We start from the raw sequence: 17,375 nt of genomic DNA, 5'->3' as shown, positions 1-17,375 counted from the left end.
CATACATGTAACTCTATCTTTCTACCTATCAGTCCAATTAACTGGTATATATATACATATACATGGACAGGAACAGGCACCATCACATGCGTAGTTTTCGAGAGTCTTTTATGTTAGTTTACTGCATTTTTACCACTTCCCGGGGTCACATCAGAAAACAGGACAGGCTCCTAAGCGCCTGCAGGGGGCAAAGGTCAAGCCTGGGGAAGGGGCGGGGTCGGCGTGCACGCGCAAAGTCAAGTTCCCCTGGGGCGCGGCCCGCATGTCACCTTAGGGCCAGGGCAGGGGAGGTTTCCGGCCGCGGGGCCAGCCATCTGACCAGAAGGGAGCGGGATGGTGATGCCACAAGGCCCGAGGCTTCATGACAGGTCTGAATCCTCACTCGTTCTGGAGCTGAGGCCCCGCTGTTCACGCCGAGAAGGGAACGGGAGGGCGCAGGCCGGTGACGTCATAAGGCGCGACAGGCCCTGCAACCCGCTCTGCAGCAGAACCTTCACGAGGCACCGACTTCTTAGGACAGTGTCGGCTGCAGGAGGCGAGGGGACGGGGGCATGGACGCGGTCTGAAGATGTCATAAGGGCGCGCGGGACGGTGAGGTGGGGCCGGAATACCGGAATACCGGAATACCATTGAGCATCCCTCGTTACAGGGCGGCCGAGAGCCAACCCTTCGGGTGCAGCCCTGTTGAATGACATCAGCACGCACCGCCTAGGCCGGCCCCTGCCGCATCGCGATTGGCTCAGCGGCTGTGAGTGACATTGGTCTGTGACATCTGCGTCTGGGGATTGGCTGGAGGCTAGATTGACGCGTAAGTGCTGCGGGCCTACTGGGGCGGTAGGGGCGGGGCCAGGAGTAGTGGGCGGGGATTCCCAGGTCAGCTGAGGAGTGACAGGCGTGAGGAATGGAGGGTGGAGCTTCCCAGGTTTGCAGGTCAGGGCGGGCAGGGGGCAGGACAGGGGCGGGGCTTCCCAGGTTACAATGAGGGCGTGGTCTCCACGGAGCGCTGGGCTTGAAGAGGAGGGTGTGGTCTGGACTGATTAATTCTCTAGCCTAGTCCAGTAATTTAGCTCACTGCTCCCTTCCCTGGAGCTTGAGCGGGGTCTGGGGTGGGGGTCAGGGGTAAGGGGGTGGGGCTAATGAAGGAAGGTGAAGGTCACAGGCTGAGGGGGTGGGACCGGGTGAGATGTCTGTCAATCACAGTTCCCAGTCAGTAGGTCAGCTGTGCATCTTGTTGTATGTAGAAAGCATGCACAAGTCCGAAGGCGTATACTAATTACAAGTATGTGTTTCTTTCTCAGCCGCCATGAAGTACACTCACCTCTCCTTCTCAGCCTGCGGGTTTCTGGGTATTTACCACCTGGGGGCAGCGACCATGCTGTGCACGCGTGGGCGGGGCCTGCTGCATGACATCACTGGCTTTGCAGGGGCCTCAGCAGGGGCTCTGGTGGCCACTGTGCTACTGACCGCACCAGAGAGGCTTGAGGTGAGGGGGGCAGGTGTGATGCGCTGGGCATGCACACAGTGTGACTACACATATGTGACATGTGGGTGACATACGTTTGATACATAGTAGAGTGTACACACAGTGTGACGCATATGACGAGCTATATAGTGTGCACACGTGTGACTCGTGGGTGACATATGTGTGATATGTAGTAGAGTGTACACACAGCACACGGTGTGACGCATATGGCATGTGATATAGTGTGCGCAGTTTGACTATAGACGTGTGACACATGGGCGACATACATGTGATACATATGTAGTAGAGTATGCACACAGCACATAGTATCTCAAAAGGCTAGAGTGTGCATACAGCGTAACTACACATACTGCATGTGATACCGCACACATGCAACATACAGTGTAGTACAGACAGCATGTACTATGATCTATGCATTAAATACATGCAACATGCAGTCTGACATGTAGGTGACACAGTTCAGTGTCCATACAACATACACTTAAACACATTTTAATATAAACTGCCTACTATTTGACACACTTGTACTCTACATACGATGTGCTGTGGCATGTGCACAGTGTAGTACAGTAAATCAAGTGTAGACATGTCTGATCATGAGTCCGTGCGTCATGTGCGTCATGAGTCCCTACCTTAGCACATGACATGCCCCGTCAGAATATCCGTGTTGTGTGCATGGATGTGACATGTGCGGAAATTAAACACATTTCAAAGTGTGTGTCGTATGTGCCATTACATGTTGTGTGCTGTACATTTCATGTTACATGCTACATAAAATATCAATGGTAACATAGCATGGTGCACTGAAGCATGTAATCATACATGTGATGCATTGTGCAGTGAGGTCACTTATGACATGACTATATGTATTATATGTTTGTAATATATTACACAGTGTATTATACATGTCAATTTGGGGTGTATGCTGTACGCTACATGTTACATAATGTATATAATTCAAGTGATATGAACAGCTTTCATATGTTGAAGTGTGTAACTCCATGATGCAGTGTGCTGTAAGTGGTAACATCATATTACCTTCCTACACAGGTTGTACTTTACATGATGCATATCGTCACATAGGATACATGTAGATATGTCACGTGACTATACTGTTTTACTATCTACGATGATACATGATTGCATGTTGTGTAGAATACTTTTATATGCCTTATACAAAATGATGAGTATTGTGTAAAGAACACGAAATGGCACATAATCACATGTATGCTATTACATGTGGCACACTGCACCATGCACATACATGTAATGATGTGTATATAATCACATGTAGTGTGTTATAATATGTAGTATGTGTAATACACTGTAATTTGTATAATACCTGACATATAGACTATATGGATCAGGCAGATAACATCATATAATGTCATTCATGGCATACAGAGGTGTGATACACACTCACACACAGACCCCGCCCTGCGGGCATGTACCAGATTCGTGTTTGCCTTTGCCGAAGAGACGAGGATGCAGGCACTGGGGCCGGTAACACCTGGATACAACTTTATGGCTCGGCTTAGGTGGGTGTCAGTGTACACGTGTCCTGGCCAGAGCTGGACACAGGAGCACATGGTGCCTGACCTCCCATCTCCATGTCCCCCCAATTCTGTGTCCTTGCATGCATGTGCAGAGGCGGCATTGACTCCATCCTTCCCCAGCACGCACACACACTGGCCCAGGGACGGTTGCATGTGTCGGTCACCAGCATGGCGGACAGGAGGAGCCACCTGGTGTCTAGTTTCACTTCTAGGGACGACCTCATCACGGTAAGGGCACAAAGATGTGTGTGGAGGGGCGTGTTCTCATGTTAGGTGAGTGTTCTCATGTTGGGTGTGTGTTCACATGTTAGGGGTTCACACAGCATGGCATGTCAGTGGTCTGTGCAGAGTTCAGACATGTTCACGGGACTCTGCACACAGATTGTGTCCCCCAACCCTCCATTTCCCCCTTGTGCTGTCATATGTGACTGGCCTCATCAGTGATTTTCAACTCATCACATGTGACCAGTATCTTCCATCATTTCTGTGTATGCTGTGGAACCAGGAGATGCCACACGGTCATCCGTGTGCATCCACACAGATCCTACACACAGAACCATCCCAACTTACAGGTAGTTGTGAACTTTTTCCACTGTAGTGTTCTAGTTTGTGTGTCCATGTATGCACCTTTGCACATCAGTCAGGGGTATTTCCCACTCAGGGACCATGTAACGACAACATGCGTTCAGAGGATACACATTGTTGCTCTGAGGAGGAGCAGGTTACATCTGTTAAGCAGTCACATGTGTGTCTATGCAGTTACGTGTGTGCACATGTGTGTGTGTTAGTGGGGGCACATTCATGTGGATGTGTGTGCTTTAGTGTGGTGTGTAGGTGGGAGTGGTATATGTGCATGTATGGTACATGTATGTATGGTATATGGAGATGGTATTGTGAGTGTTGTGTAGATGTGTGTAGTTGCCAGCAGCTACAGGAAAACTGGAGACCTGGAAGAGAATTCTGGGGATAAACAGGGAGGCCATGAAAGAGAAATGAGTCAGGATGACATTAGTCGATCGAGACCAATGCTTTACTAATATTTAGTCAATATATAGCCGTTAGAATAGAACCCTGCCCCCAGACTCAAGGAGATGGCCGACAACTCGTGGCTCCTCAGTGGATAGATATATTCGTCAAAAGACAATGGGCTTTAATCAGGGAAAGCAGTGGCCTCGACCCCCTTAAACATTAATTGACATCTTTTTCAGGGGAGGGGAAATAGACTGCCTTAATAATTTAAGTCTTTCAATGTCAACTCCTATGCAGCCGGGCGTGCTTCTCAGGGAAACTCAGAAGCAGAACATTTCTTTTTCCCTTGCAGTGCCTCGCCTCACACCTCAAACTGATGCCCATGTTTGTTAAATTAACAAACATGCATAGATCCAGTTCTATGCAGCCCCCTCTCTGGGGATCCACTGGTAAAGTAAATGTCCTGTGAGTGTGGCCTGGCAGGACTGCACAGCCTTCTGTCAGATCGTAGAAGCCATTGCTGCAGTAGCACACCTTCAGTGCTGTATCTGAGAGATACCTGCTTGAAACACAAAAAGAGATTAAAAGACAAAAACCCTGCTTGGGCTGTGTCTGGAAGGCCCAAGGCATTCAATTTGATTGCAAATTTGTGATTTAGGCAAGAGGCCTGGATTGCAAATTAACTGCAAGAGCACAAAGGAACCTTTCTTCCCAAGTAAGTGAGAAGCAGCTTAGAGAATGCCTTTGTGAATTAATTATATGGACCAGCTGCTTTAGGGTGTGAATTTATCTGCCTTATCAATCGTTCTGGAAGCCTTCGGGCTCCATCTTCTGTTTGAGAAAAGATACAAACTGACTCCCTGCCCCAGATTAAGACGGGATCTGGACCGTTCCATGTATTAGTTAAAGGGTCGCACGATTTAACCATGGCATAAGAATTAGAACTGGTAGGGTGCCAGTGCCTGTCCACTGCAGATTGACCATTAGCATTAGTCTGCAGGAAATTTAAAACGAATAAAACAAAAGCAAGGTGTGCTTTGGGTAACCTGGGGGGTATAGATTCCCCTTCTTTGTTTTAAAAAGCCAGTCTTTAAGGGTGCAATGAGCACACTCGACAATTCCTTGACCCATTGGGTTATAAGGAATTCCAGTTTTATGTTTAATACCAAATTCTTTACAAAACGAGATAAAGTTATTGCCAGAATAGGCTGGTCCATTATCTGTCTTAATGACCTTGGGTAATCCCATGGTATTAAAAGCTTGTAAACAATGATGAATTACATTTTTAGAGGCTTCTCTTGAATGTAGAGAAACAAAGAGAAATCCTGAACAAGTATCAGTGCAAACATGTATAAATTTTAATTTTCCAAATTCTGCATAGTGAGTTACATCCATTTGCCAAATTTGTTTAGGCATAAGGCCTCGTGGATTAACCCCTAAGTGAGGAACTGGTGCTAACGTAAGGCAATTAGGGCATTGTTTTACAATCATTCTTGCTTGCTCCTTTGTGATCTTATGACGGAGTCTTAATATATGGCTAGAAAGATGAAATTTATTATGATCACGTCTAGCCATTTCCACAGGTTCTAAATTTAAAGCCTCTCTTATTAGAGCTCTGTCAGTGCACTGATTGATTGCCTTTAGCTAAAGCTCCAGGAAGACCGGAGTGAGCTCGTATATGGCCAATATAAAAGATTTTTCCTGGCAAGAATGATACTTTGCAATTGTGAAAACAAGGATCCTGCTGGCGTATTAAAATTAAATGTGCCACAGGTCTCTAACTGTGGTACAGAAAATGTAACATAAGCACTGTCAGTAAAGAGATTAAAGGTACTATTTACAGATTGAAAGACACACAACACCGCTGTCAGTTCTGATAACTGAGCAGAAAGCCCAGGGGTCTCTATAACCACCTGTTGATTATTAATAAGATATCCAGCTCTTACTTTGGAAGAGCCGTCTGTGAAAATTAAAAGAGCATTATGCAACGGCTGTAGAGATGTCATTTTAGGAAATATAACCTCATGCATATTTAAAAACTTTATCAATTTGTCTAGAGGATAATGGTTATCTATAGTCCTTTAAAAGCCTATTTGAGCAAGCAACCAATCTGTGCTATGCTGTTTTAACCAAGCATCTTGATCTACACTATAAGGCTGAATAATAACATCTGGTTCTTTGCCAAAATAAGTTAGTTCCTGCTTTCTTCCAAGCACAATCACTTGGGCTACTGCCTCATAATACGGCACGATATTACGCCTTGAAGACACCCTCAAATGAATCCATATAAGAGGAGCCTTTTCCCATAATAAACCTGTAGGCAAATGAGTCATATTAAAAATTAGCAGATGCAAAGATAAAGAATAATCTATATAGGTAACAAATTGATTTTCAATAGCTTTCTCTACTTGCTGTAAATCCAAAAGTCCTTCTGGAGTTAATAATCTAGGGGATGTAGGGTCAGCATTCCCCTTTAGAATATCAAATAAAGGTCACAATTTTCCTGTAGTAAGCTTTAAATATGGCCGAAGCCAGTTAATGTCACCCAATAACTTTTGAAAATCATTTAAAGTTTTTAAATTGTCCCTGCGAATAATTATCTTCTGGGAAAAAACAGCTCGATCTGTAAGTTTGAAACCCAGATAATTATCCGGATCCTGGGTTTGTACTTTCTCTGAAGCTATTTGTAATCCTTTAGTGGCTAAAGCTTGCTGCAAATCTTTAAAACACAAAAGCAAAGTTTGAGGATTCCCCTTCCCCCCTTCTCCACCCCCCCCCCCCGCAATCAAAATATCATCTGTGTAATGGACAAGGTAAATATCCATCCACTGTTGTCTTACAGGCTGAATGGCCTGTGCCACAAACTTCTGACATAAGGCAGGACGGTTAGCCATGCTCTGAAGAAGAACTATCCATTGGTATCTTTTCATAGGTTCCATGAAGTTAATAGAAGGAACATTGAAAGCAAATCTTTTGCAATCCTCAGGATGTAATGGAATAGTAAAGAAACAATCTTTTAAATCTGTAACTATTTTATAATATTCTCTAGGAATAGCCACTGGAGATGGAAGTCCAGTTTGTAAAGCTCCCATGGGCAACATAGTTTCATTAACCTTTCTTAGATCTTGTAGCAATCTCCATTTACCAGATTTTTTTCTTGATAGCAAATATTGGGGTATTCCATGGAGATTGAGATTCTCTCAAATGCCCTGCCTCTAGCTGCTCCTGCACTAGTGAAGAGGCAGCTTCTGTTTTTTCTTTAGATAAAGACCGCTGATCAACCCACACAGGATTATTATTAAGCCATTGAATTTTATTGGTGTGGGATGCAGGCAAGACAGTGGTCATTACTGAAAATGCCCCAGACCTCTAGTGTTAAGAGTTAGGCTGGGGGCTTTCAAACCTTTTAATGCCTTGCCCTTTTTTCCCAAGCCCCTGAGCAGGCAAAGATCCTTGCTCTAACATTTGCCTAGTGACATTTTCGTTAGGACTACACACAATCAGATTCATTTGTGATAAAAGGTCTCTCCCCCAAAGGGTAGTAGGCAAGTTTTGTATAACATAAGGCTGGATTTGTCCTGAATTTCCCTCTTCATCCTTCTAAGTTAAAAGTCTCGCGCTCTGTTTTGGATTATTAGCATATCCAATGCCTTGGAGATGGGTAAGTGTTTCCATCAAAGGCCAGCTGGATGGCCAGTCTTGTCCTTTAATAATTGTTACATCAGCTCCCGTATCTATTAATCCTTCAAAACCCTTTCCTTCAATTGTTAATTTAAGGTTAGGTCTTTTATTAGTAATAGATTGAACCCAATACACTCCAGAGGAGCCAAAGCCCTCCTGTCCTCTCTTATCCTTAACGAATTTGGAAGGCAGTGGATGTAAAGGAACCAAAACAAGTTGAGCAATTCTTTGGTTAGCAGGTATAGTTATGACACTATGAGGGGAAGCAGCCATAATTTTTATTTCTCCCTCATAGTCACTATGACACCTGGATAAATCTGCATCCCCTTTACAGTAGAACTACTTTGTCCTAGAAGTAATCCCCAAGTTCCTGCAGGTAAAGGTCCAAAGACTCCTGTAGGCAGAATCTGGACACCCAATTCTGGGGTTAATACAACATAGAAGGTACTGCTGAGGTCCAGTCCAGCACTTCCTGGTGTTGCTCTGGTAAGTTCAAAGATGGATTTTCCTGGCTTGGCAGCAGCTTTCGTAGCCCCATAAACTGTCTGCCCTGGTTGAGTCGGGGCCTGGGGCTGGCCCCTTCTCCTGGTTCCCGACAGCAGCAGGCCTTGAATATCAGTCTTAGATTTGCATTCTCTAGCCCAATGGTTTCCTTTCATACACTTAGAATAGATTCCTGGGGTGCAAACTGATTGTCCGCTTATAGCACCCCTGTTGTTAGGGCAATCACTTCTAAAATGACCCAGACTACCACATTTAAAACACTTTTTATTCCCTCATCTCTGTGAAAGTATTTCCTGTATGGTGGTTCCCTGCAAAGCTGCAGCCATTGCTAGACCCTGATTATACGAGGGGCCAATTTCAGAACAGAGGCGAATATAACCAGCCAAGTCTGTCTTGGCTGTGAGGTCTGATGGCCTCGTGACAGGCTGCATTAGCGTTCTCATAAGCCAACTGAGTGACCAACGGATTTTCTGCCTGAGAATTTCTAAAAATTCTGTTAGCTGTTCCAATAATCTATCTATAAAATCCTGAAAAAGCTCATCAGGAGCCTGTCTGACACCTGTTAAGCTTCCACTAAGATCTCCCTTCGATGGTAAAAGATTCCAAGCACAGCGGGCATTCACTGCAATAGGAAACCCAATCTGGTTAGTATTTCCTTCATATACACCTTCTCCCAGTAACACGTCAGCATCCCAATCTGGATGGCCTGCCTGAGCATTTACGATGGCAGTTCTTTTACTAGCCTCTCGCCACTCAGAAATCCAAAGCAAAAAATCTCCTCCTGACAAAGTAGCCTTAGACAGAGTTCTCCAATCCTGTGGAGTTAAATTCGACTCCATCACAGTATCCAATAAAACTTGTGTAAAAGGACCTGTAGGGCCGTACTGAGCCAAAGCTGCCTTTAATTCTTTTATCACTTTGAATTCCAATGTCTGATATTGTCTAATCCTATTCTCCTGGACAGGAAAATCCCAATCTCAAGGACAGGAAAGGCTAAGAGTTCTGACGTATCCTGCCCTTCTCCACGAGCCTGACTTACAGCTCTTTCTAGTGGAGATTGGCTCATCTCAAGATCATTGTTCTCTCTAGTATTTGATACCCGTTTTAGCTCCTGTAATTCATTAGTCAATTTCTGTAACTTAATCTCGAACTCCAATTTTTGTATCTGCATATCTCTCTGGATCTCGTCTCCCACAACCGAGGTCATAGGTGGAGCAGAGGGCGCGGAGGGGCCCATTCTCCCCATGGAATTCAGCTGTTCTCTTTTGGGATGAGCTTCCTTTTCTAAACTATCCACGTTTTTGTAACTTAGAGTGGAGAGTGTCCTTTTTTGAGAAATTCCTCTCCAGCAGGCTTTCTTCTTGAGATTCCTTAAGTTCTTCCTGCATAATATCTAATTCCTCCAGGGTTACTTCATCTATAACATCCTTTATAAGTGTCCAGAGGCAGGGGGTAATACTATCTGCCTTGGCAGTCTTTAGTGAATCACCAATTCTTTCCCAGGCATTCTCATTTAAGGTTCTTTTTTCTCAGAACCATGGGCAGCAAGAATCTATCTGATCTAAGAAATCTTCTGATCTTTGTTCTTCAAACCCAATCCCTTTTGCCTGCAGCAGCTCCTGAATGCTGCGGGCACATCTCTGCTGAGAACTTTCCTGCCCCATCTTCCACTATCTATCCTGGGCCAATACTGTTCTGCTTAACCATATCCTTCCGCACCCACAACAATAGTTTCAAAGGATAAAACCTTACACTAGCGCTAGCATTTAACTCTGATAGTTGTTTACCGTGCAGGATACCATCTTCTTTCTGTTTTTCTGCGAAGCTTCGCCAGATAGGGTCACCTCAGGAAATTCTCCTGTATCAGGTCTGTCCCTGTTCGGGTGCCAATCTGTAGTTGCCAGCAACTACAGGTGAACTGGAGACCTGGAAGAAAATTCTGGGGATAAACGGGGAGGCCACAAAAGAAATGAGTCAGGACGACATTAGCCGATCGAGACCAATGCTTTACTAATATTTAGTCAATATATAAATATTAAAATATTACCTATTTTATTTAAAATAAAACCCTGCCCCCAGACTCAAGGAGAGATCTGAGAACTCGCTGGCTCCTCTTCTCAGCGGGTTGCCTGCTGGGATTAAAGGACTTCATGTCTTGCAGGTCCTGGATGTCTCCAGGTGAGACTGCCCTGAGGCAGCCTTGATTTCCAGGTGAAAGCAGCTGTATGGTTCTCAGAAGAACAAAGGCCAGGGATAACACAAGCGGAAGGCTGGGGGTGGCGGCCAGGAATGTAGCAGACTGATCAAATGGGCTGGAAAGCCCAGCTCAATGCTGTGGGGGAAGGGATAGATGTGTAAGTGGTATGCAGATAACATGTGGATGATATGTTGGAAACATGGATGATGTGTGTTTGAAATGTAAATAGCATCTCCATGGCATGTAGAAACATGGTTGATATGTACATGTATAAATGTTATGTGGATGTAATGTCGATGTGGGTGGTATGTAAATAACATGTTCATGATATGTGGTTGAGATGTAAATAACATTTGCATTATATGTATGAGTACCTTTGACCCTGTGCTCCTGAGCTGTCATGTGTTCTGACACATACAGGTTCTCCTCGCCAGCTGCTTCATACCTGTCTACGCAGGACTTGAGCCTGTGGAGTATGCAGGGCAGGTACTGTGGGTGTGGCTATGCTCGGGGACTGGGGGGATGGGTGAGCAGCACAGGCATGACTGTGGGACATGTGTGTGATGTTTGCAGAAGACACAGGAATTAACATAAAGTGTGTGCAAGCCAACATAGGACAGGTGTGTGAGATGTGAACATAGGACATGTGTAACACGTGTGTGACCATAACACATATGTGTAAGCCAACCTAGGATACATGTATGATATGTGAACATAGGACATGTGCGATGTGTGTCAATGACACAGGCGCGACCATAAGACACATATGTGAGCCATGCAGACAGCACACGTGTGACCCACATCACGCATGTGACCCATATGCATGTGTGTCCCCTCCTGGCAGTGCTGGATGGACGGCGGCCTTACTGACAGCCTGCCCGTGCTACCCATGGGACGCACCCTGACCTTCTCACCCTTCAGTGGAGGGGCGGATGTATCCCCGCGGGATCCGGGGTGGCCTGGCGTGTGTGTGAGCTTCGCCAAGCAGGACATCATGGTGAGTCTCAGTGTGCATGTTGGGTGCAGTGCACACAGAGGTTGTATGCACTGTGAGACGCACACATGCATATGACACAGGATGTCATATGTGCATTATGTATGTTATATGATATAATGTATAATTTGTGTATGTGACATGGTTATTTATACATAGGCACATAATTTATATGGTTATACAGGGCATAACAACATATAGTACCTGCATGAGTGTCCTGTGTGCATAATGTATATAGTGACATGTGTACACATGATGGTTATATGTAGTTTTCACGACCCTTGCCTTAATCTCAGTGCAGACTGCACTACCAACCCCACGTCGATTCCACTGGATGCATAGATAAAAAACAACACACATGCATGAATGTACACATGCACACACATGGGAACACATGCTGATTCTACCTCCCATATCATTTCAAGCAAGACCAAGTGTCCCAAGTGTCCCATATGTGTGGTGTGTAGAGAAATTACAAGGTATAGCATGGAATTTACACAGAACAGTGTGTGTATGCTGTGTGCTTCATAATATGTGGTTGGTTATATACATAGAGATATGTGATCTGTGGAGTCATTTACAAAAGGGAACTAAATAGATCATTGTAGAATACACAATGTGGTTTGTGTCATATTGATAGCATATGTGTTATTTAACATGATTAATGTGTACACATGTAGAGCAGTTACATGTGCACATCATATGATAAATGTGTACAATACAATGTGCATATCATTTATCATTTGTGTGTTGTGATTGAATTTAGGTGTGTGCATTGTTTATAACATACATGTTACTTCTGTGGTATGACTAATGTATACACTTGAAGTTATGTCTACGCATCATATGAAAACAATGTGTGCTGTACAGTGCGTATGATGCATACAGTATTCTATACAAACACATGTGATATGTAACATGTACAGTGCACTGTGTGTATTGCATCTATCATGTGTATATCTTACATGTTACTAATTATACATGTGTATGTGATGTATAAATCTTACACCTTACATGTGACTAATAACATGTATATAATCTGTGATTTACATGTGTACGTGATATATATAATGCATGTTATTGCCCTTCATGTACTGTAAGTTACATATTACATATGTATATTACGTATGTATGTATCTTATATGACTTGTCACATATATAAGTAACATGCCTCACACATGTGTAACATGTATATATCACATATGTGTAACATGTATGCCATATGTACACATAGTTTACACATGAAGTATAAACATGAACATCATACATGTGACACAGCTGTGCAAGCCTTTACTCCCAGTGCTTGGGCAGCTGAGGCAGGGGGATTGACCCATCCTGGGCTACATGCCATATGTTCCTGTGACTCCCAGCTAGTATGTCTCTTATTTCTCCCACCAGATCTCCATGGCCAACCTGGTGCGTGCGTGGCAGATGCTGTTCCCACCGGGTAGGCAGATGATGGAAGCCATCTACAGCAGGGGGATGATTGATATGGCGCGCTTCCTGCGCAGGGAGTGCTGGCATCAATAAATGCAGACGTGCATAGCTCAGGCTAGTGACTCAGTGTGTGCATACATGTGTCTGTATAGCCAAGGCTGGCTCAGACTCCTGTCTAGGATAATCCCACTGCCTCAGCTTCCCTTTCTGGGTGACATGTATGAGCAGATTGACAGGAATGACCTCTGACATATTTGCACTCTGACTGACATGTGTGTGCTGACATAAAGGCTAGCATGCATATGCTCCGATTAACATGTGTACACAGAGTTCCCTGTGTGTTCTGACACATATGAAGCGTGACTGACACATAGGCTCAGACTTACACATGTGCAGTGGAATTGGCAGGTGCTCAGGGATGGAAATGGATTTTGACTTACATGTATGAGGTCTGGTTGACACATATGTTCTCATGTGTGCATGCTGACTGACATGTACATCATCCGACGGACATGTGTTTTGACTAATGTGTTCTGGTACATATGTGTGAAGACTCTTAACATGTGTGTGTCCTTATTGACATCTGTGGAGGCTGGTTTGTATCCATGTGCTCTAACATGTATGTGCTGACAGTCATAGATGTGTGCTGATTTCTATGTGTGCACACTGACCTGTATATTCCATGTGCTATACTCATGTATATCCTATGACACCAATCCCCTGCCTCAGCTCCCTGGCTCCTCTCCTTTCACTCCTGAGTCAACCTGTGCTACTTGGAAAAAGACATGGGACAGCCTGGGCTAAGCGGAGGGGAACCCAAGAGAGCCTGGGATATGCAGAAAAAAGCAAGAGAGCCTGGTCTACACAGATGGAGACTTGGGACAGTCTTGGCTACATGAAAGGAGAAACTGGACCTGGGTTACCCGGAGTGATATGTGAGACAGCCTAAGCTGCACAAACAGTCTCTGTGCTCCAACTTCTCTTATATCTGTCTTTGACACACAAACATATATCACACATACACACACATACACAAACACCCATACACATACACGCATATATATATATATATATATATATATATATATATATATATATCACATGCATACACACAATCAAACACACACAAACACAGACATACACACACATAATCACATGCACATATCACACACACATAACAGACACATTTATATCACATACACATATACACATACATAGACACATACACATAACAAACACACAGACCCATACTTATATATATGTATATCACACCAGACCCACACATAAGCATATATATATGTATGTATGTATGTATGTATATGTGTGTGTGGTGTGTATCACACATGCATACATATCACATACACATATGTATATATCATTCATGCACAGACGTACATATCACACATGAACACATAACATACACAGACATATGTATGTACAAACATTTATATTACACTTGCACACACATCACACAGAGACATACACATAACATACATGTACACACACATACACACACACACACACACACACACCAGCATGGGCCACAGACTCACTCCCTTCCCCACAGCTACTTGACCCTAGGTATAAGAATTATTGTGCTGCATGATAACATCCCCAGAAAGCAAATTGATTTTAATCACAGTCTTCAGGGAAGGTTTTGTTGTTTATGAGGAGGGATTGCCTCATCTCCATTTTCCTTCATCTTATTTAGATTGTTGGTCCTTGGATTCTCCCTCACCTCAGGAGGACTTTCCTGTTCCATCCTGCTTCTCTGATTGTACATGTAGGCTGACTCTCTTAGCCTCCTGTGTCCAACAATAATCATCTCCAACATTGCTATGAAGAGTCAGACCATTGGGTTCATCTCCCAGGTCATTATCAGCCTCATAAAACCAAGAACAAGAGTGAGAACCCAGCCTGCTTCCCTACCTTTTTTTTCATGTGGGTGTCTTGGTACATAACGATAGACTCCTAAGATGATCAATCCGATAAAGGCAACTGGTGCTAGTATGCATAGAATAGTCGTCAAGGTTTTGGAAAATTCTTGAAAAGGAACAGAAAACAATGGATAAAGCTAAAGACACACCTCCAGCATCAGCTTCTCTCTCTAGGTTGACCAAGGCGCTCATGTGTGAGGACTATTTTACCACATCCTGCTGTAGCCATATTGGGGTCAAAGTGTAATAGCAGGTGGCCTTTGAAGTTCATCAAACCCATTCCAACCCTTGAGTTTCTCTTCTTGCTGCCTTTAGATAGGGATGTAGAAATCTTAGCTACCATATCTACCTCTGGGCCACCATCCTCCTCAAATAGGACACTGATCCATATACAAGTTGGTTCCTGAGAGTGGGGTATTGCTGTGACAGACTATGTTGCTTGTGTACAGAATGAGAACTTTGCAATTTTTGATAAGAAAAGGAGTTAAGCCATATATTCGCTGCAGGCCAGGGCAGAAGAGCTTCACTAGGTACTGTATCACCCCGAGCTTTAGATCCCTGGAGTCTACTCCTTAATATCTTTTAACATCAATGGACTCAATTCCCCAATAAAAAGATATAGACTAACTGACTGGATATGTAAACAGGACCCTACATTTTGCTGCATACAGGAAACACACCTCAGTGTCAAAGACAAAAACTACCTTAGAGTAAAAGGCTGGAAGACAATTCTACAAGCAAATGGTCCCAGGAAACAAGCTGGAGTAGCCATTCTAATATCAGATAAAATTGACTTTCAACCCAAAGTCATCAAAAGAGACTCTGAGGGACACTTCTTGCTGGTCAAAGAAAAAATACAAGAAGAACTCTCAATCCTGAACATCTATGCTCCAAATATAAGGGCACCCTCATTCATAAAAGAAACTTTACTAAAGTTCAAAGCACACATTGCACCTAACACAATAATTGTGTGTGACTTCAACACTCCACTCTCATCAATGGACCGATCAGGAAAACAGAAACTAAACAGGGAGACAGTGAAACTAATTGAAGCTTTGGACCAATTGGATTTAACAGATATGTATAGAACTTTTCATCCAAAGCAAAAGAATATACCTTTTTCTCAGCACCTCATGGTACTTTCTCCAAAATCGATCTTCACAAGACAGAACTCAGCAAATATAAGAAGACTGAAATAATTTCATGCCTCCTATCAGATCACTATGGAGTAAAAGTGGTATTTAATAACAATAAAAACAACAGAAAGCCCACATACACATGGAAACTGAACAATACTCTACTCAATGATACCTTGGTCAAGGAAGAAATAAATCAAAGATTTCATAGAATTTAACGAAAATGAAGGCACAACATACACAAATCTATGGGACACAATGAAAGCAGTGCTAAGAGGAAAAATCATAGCTTTGAGTGCCTCCAAAGACAAATTCGAGAGAGCATACACTAGAAGATTAACCGAACAACTGAAAGCCCTGGAACAAAAAGAAGCTAATTCACCCAGGAGGAGGAGAAGATAGGAAATCATCAAACTCTGGGCTGAAATCAATCAAGTAGAAACCAAGAGAAACATACAAAGAATCAACAAAACCAGGAGCTGGTTCTTTGAAAAAATCAACAAGATAGATAAACCCTTAGCCAGACTAACCAAAGAGCACAGAGACAGTATCCAAATTAACAAAATTAGAAATGAAACGGGAGATATTACAACAGAAACCGAGGAAATTAAAAAAATCTTTAGATCCTACTACAAAAGGAAATTCAAAATATGATCAGTTCCTACTACAAAAGCCTGTACTCAACACAACTGGAGAATCTGGAGGAAATGGAAAATTTCTTAGATACCAAACACCAAAATTAAATCAGGATCAAATAGATCATCTAAACAGACCCATAACCCCTAAAGAAATAGAAGGGGTCATAGATAGCCTTCCGACCAAAAAAAGCACAGGACCAGATGGTTTCAGTGCAGAATTCTATCAGACCTTCAAAGAAGACTAACACCAGTACTCTTCAAACTATTCCACCAAATAGAAACAGAAGGAACACTACCCAACTCCTACGAAGCCATAATTACGCTGATACGAAAACTACACAATGATCCAACTAAGAAAGAGAATTTCAGGACAATTTCCCTTATGAATATCGATAGGAAAATACTCAATAAAACTCTTGCCCAATGAATCCAAGAACACATCAAAACAATCATCCACCAGGATCAAGTAGGCTTCATCCCAGGGATGCAGGGATGGTTCAATATAAGGAAATCCATCAATGCAATCCACTACATAAACAAACTCAAAGAAAAAAATCACATGATCATTTCATTAGATGCAGAAAAAGCATTTGACAAAATTCAGCATCCTTTCATGTTGGATGAGAACAGGAATTCAAGGCCCATATCTAAACATAGTAAAAGCAATATACAGCAAACCGGTAGCCAACATCAAACCAAATGGAGAGAAACTTGAAGCAATCCCACTAAAATCAGGGACTAGACAAGGCTGCCCCCTTTCTCCTTATCTTTTCAATATAGTTCTTGAAGTTCTAGCTAGAGCAATTAGACAACATAAGGAGGTCACAGGGATACAAATTGGAA

General features: G+C 43.3%; 1 protein-coding gene across 1 annotated transcript; it reads left to right on the top strand.

Moving 5' to 3' along the window:
• Positions 1 to 214: 214 nt before the first annotated feature.
• LOC127673859 (patatin-like phospholipase domain-containing protein 4) lies at positions 215 to 12,934 on the top strand. Its single transcript, XM_052169614.1, has 8 exons — positions 215 to 368; positions 650 to 748; positions 1,299 to 1,496; positions 2,913 to 3,021; positions 3,132 to 3,267; positions 10,811 to 10,876; positions 11,235 to 11,387; positions 12,783 to 12,934. Exons 1-8 carry the CDS (start codon positions 362 to 364, stop codon positions 12,912 to 12,914), a joined length of 900 nt encoding a protein of 299 aa, XP_052025574.1. The 5' UTR covers positions 215 to 361; the 3' UTR covers positions 12,915 to 12,934.
• Positions 12,935 to 17,375: the final 4,441 nt, after the last annotated feature.

The sequence above is a fragment of the Apodemus sylvaticus genome, chromosome 23, assembly GCF_947179515.1.
Source record: "Apodemus sylvaticus chromosome 23, mApoSyl1.1, whole genome shotgun sequence".
Taxonomy (NCBI): domain Eukaryota; kingdom Metazoa; phylum Chordata; class Mammalia; order Rodentia; family Muridae; genus Apodemus; species Apodemus sylvaticus.
The sequence above is the reverse complement of the archived record's forward strand: the minus strand, read 5'-3'. Positions and strand labels throughout refer to the sequence as shown.

Excerpts from the sequence above, each read along its gene's own strand:
- LOC127673859 (XM_052169614.1), top strand. Across the intron at positions 749-1,298 it reads TCGCGATTGGCTCAGCGGCT|CCGCCATGAAGTACACTCAC; the intron begins GTGAGTGACATT and ends TTTCTTTCTCAG. Across the intron at positions 1,497-2,912 it reads GCTTGAGGTGAGGGGGGCAG|ACCCCGCCCTGCGGGCATGT; the intron begins GTGTGATGCGCT and ends ACTCACACACAG.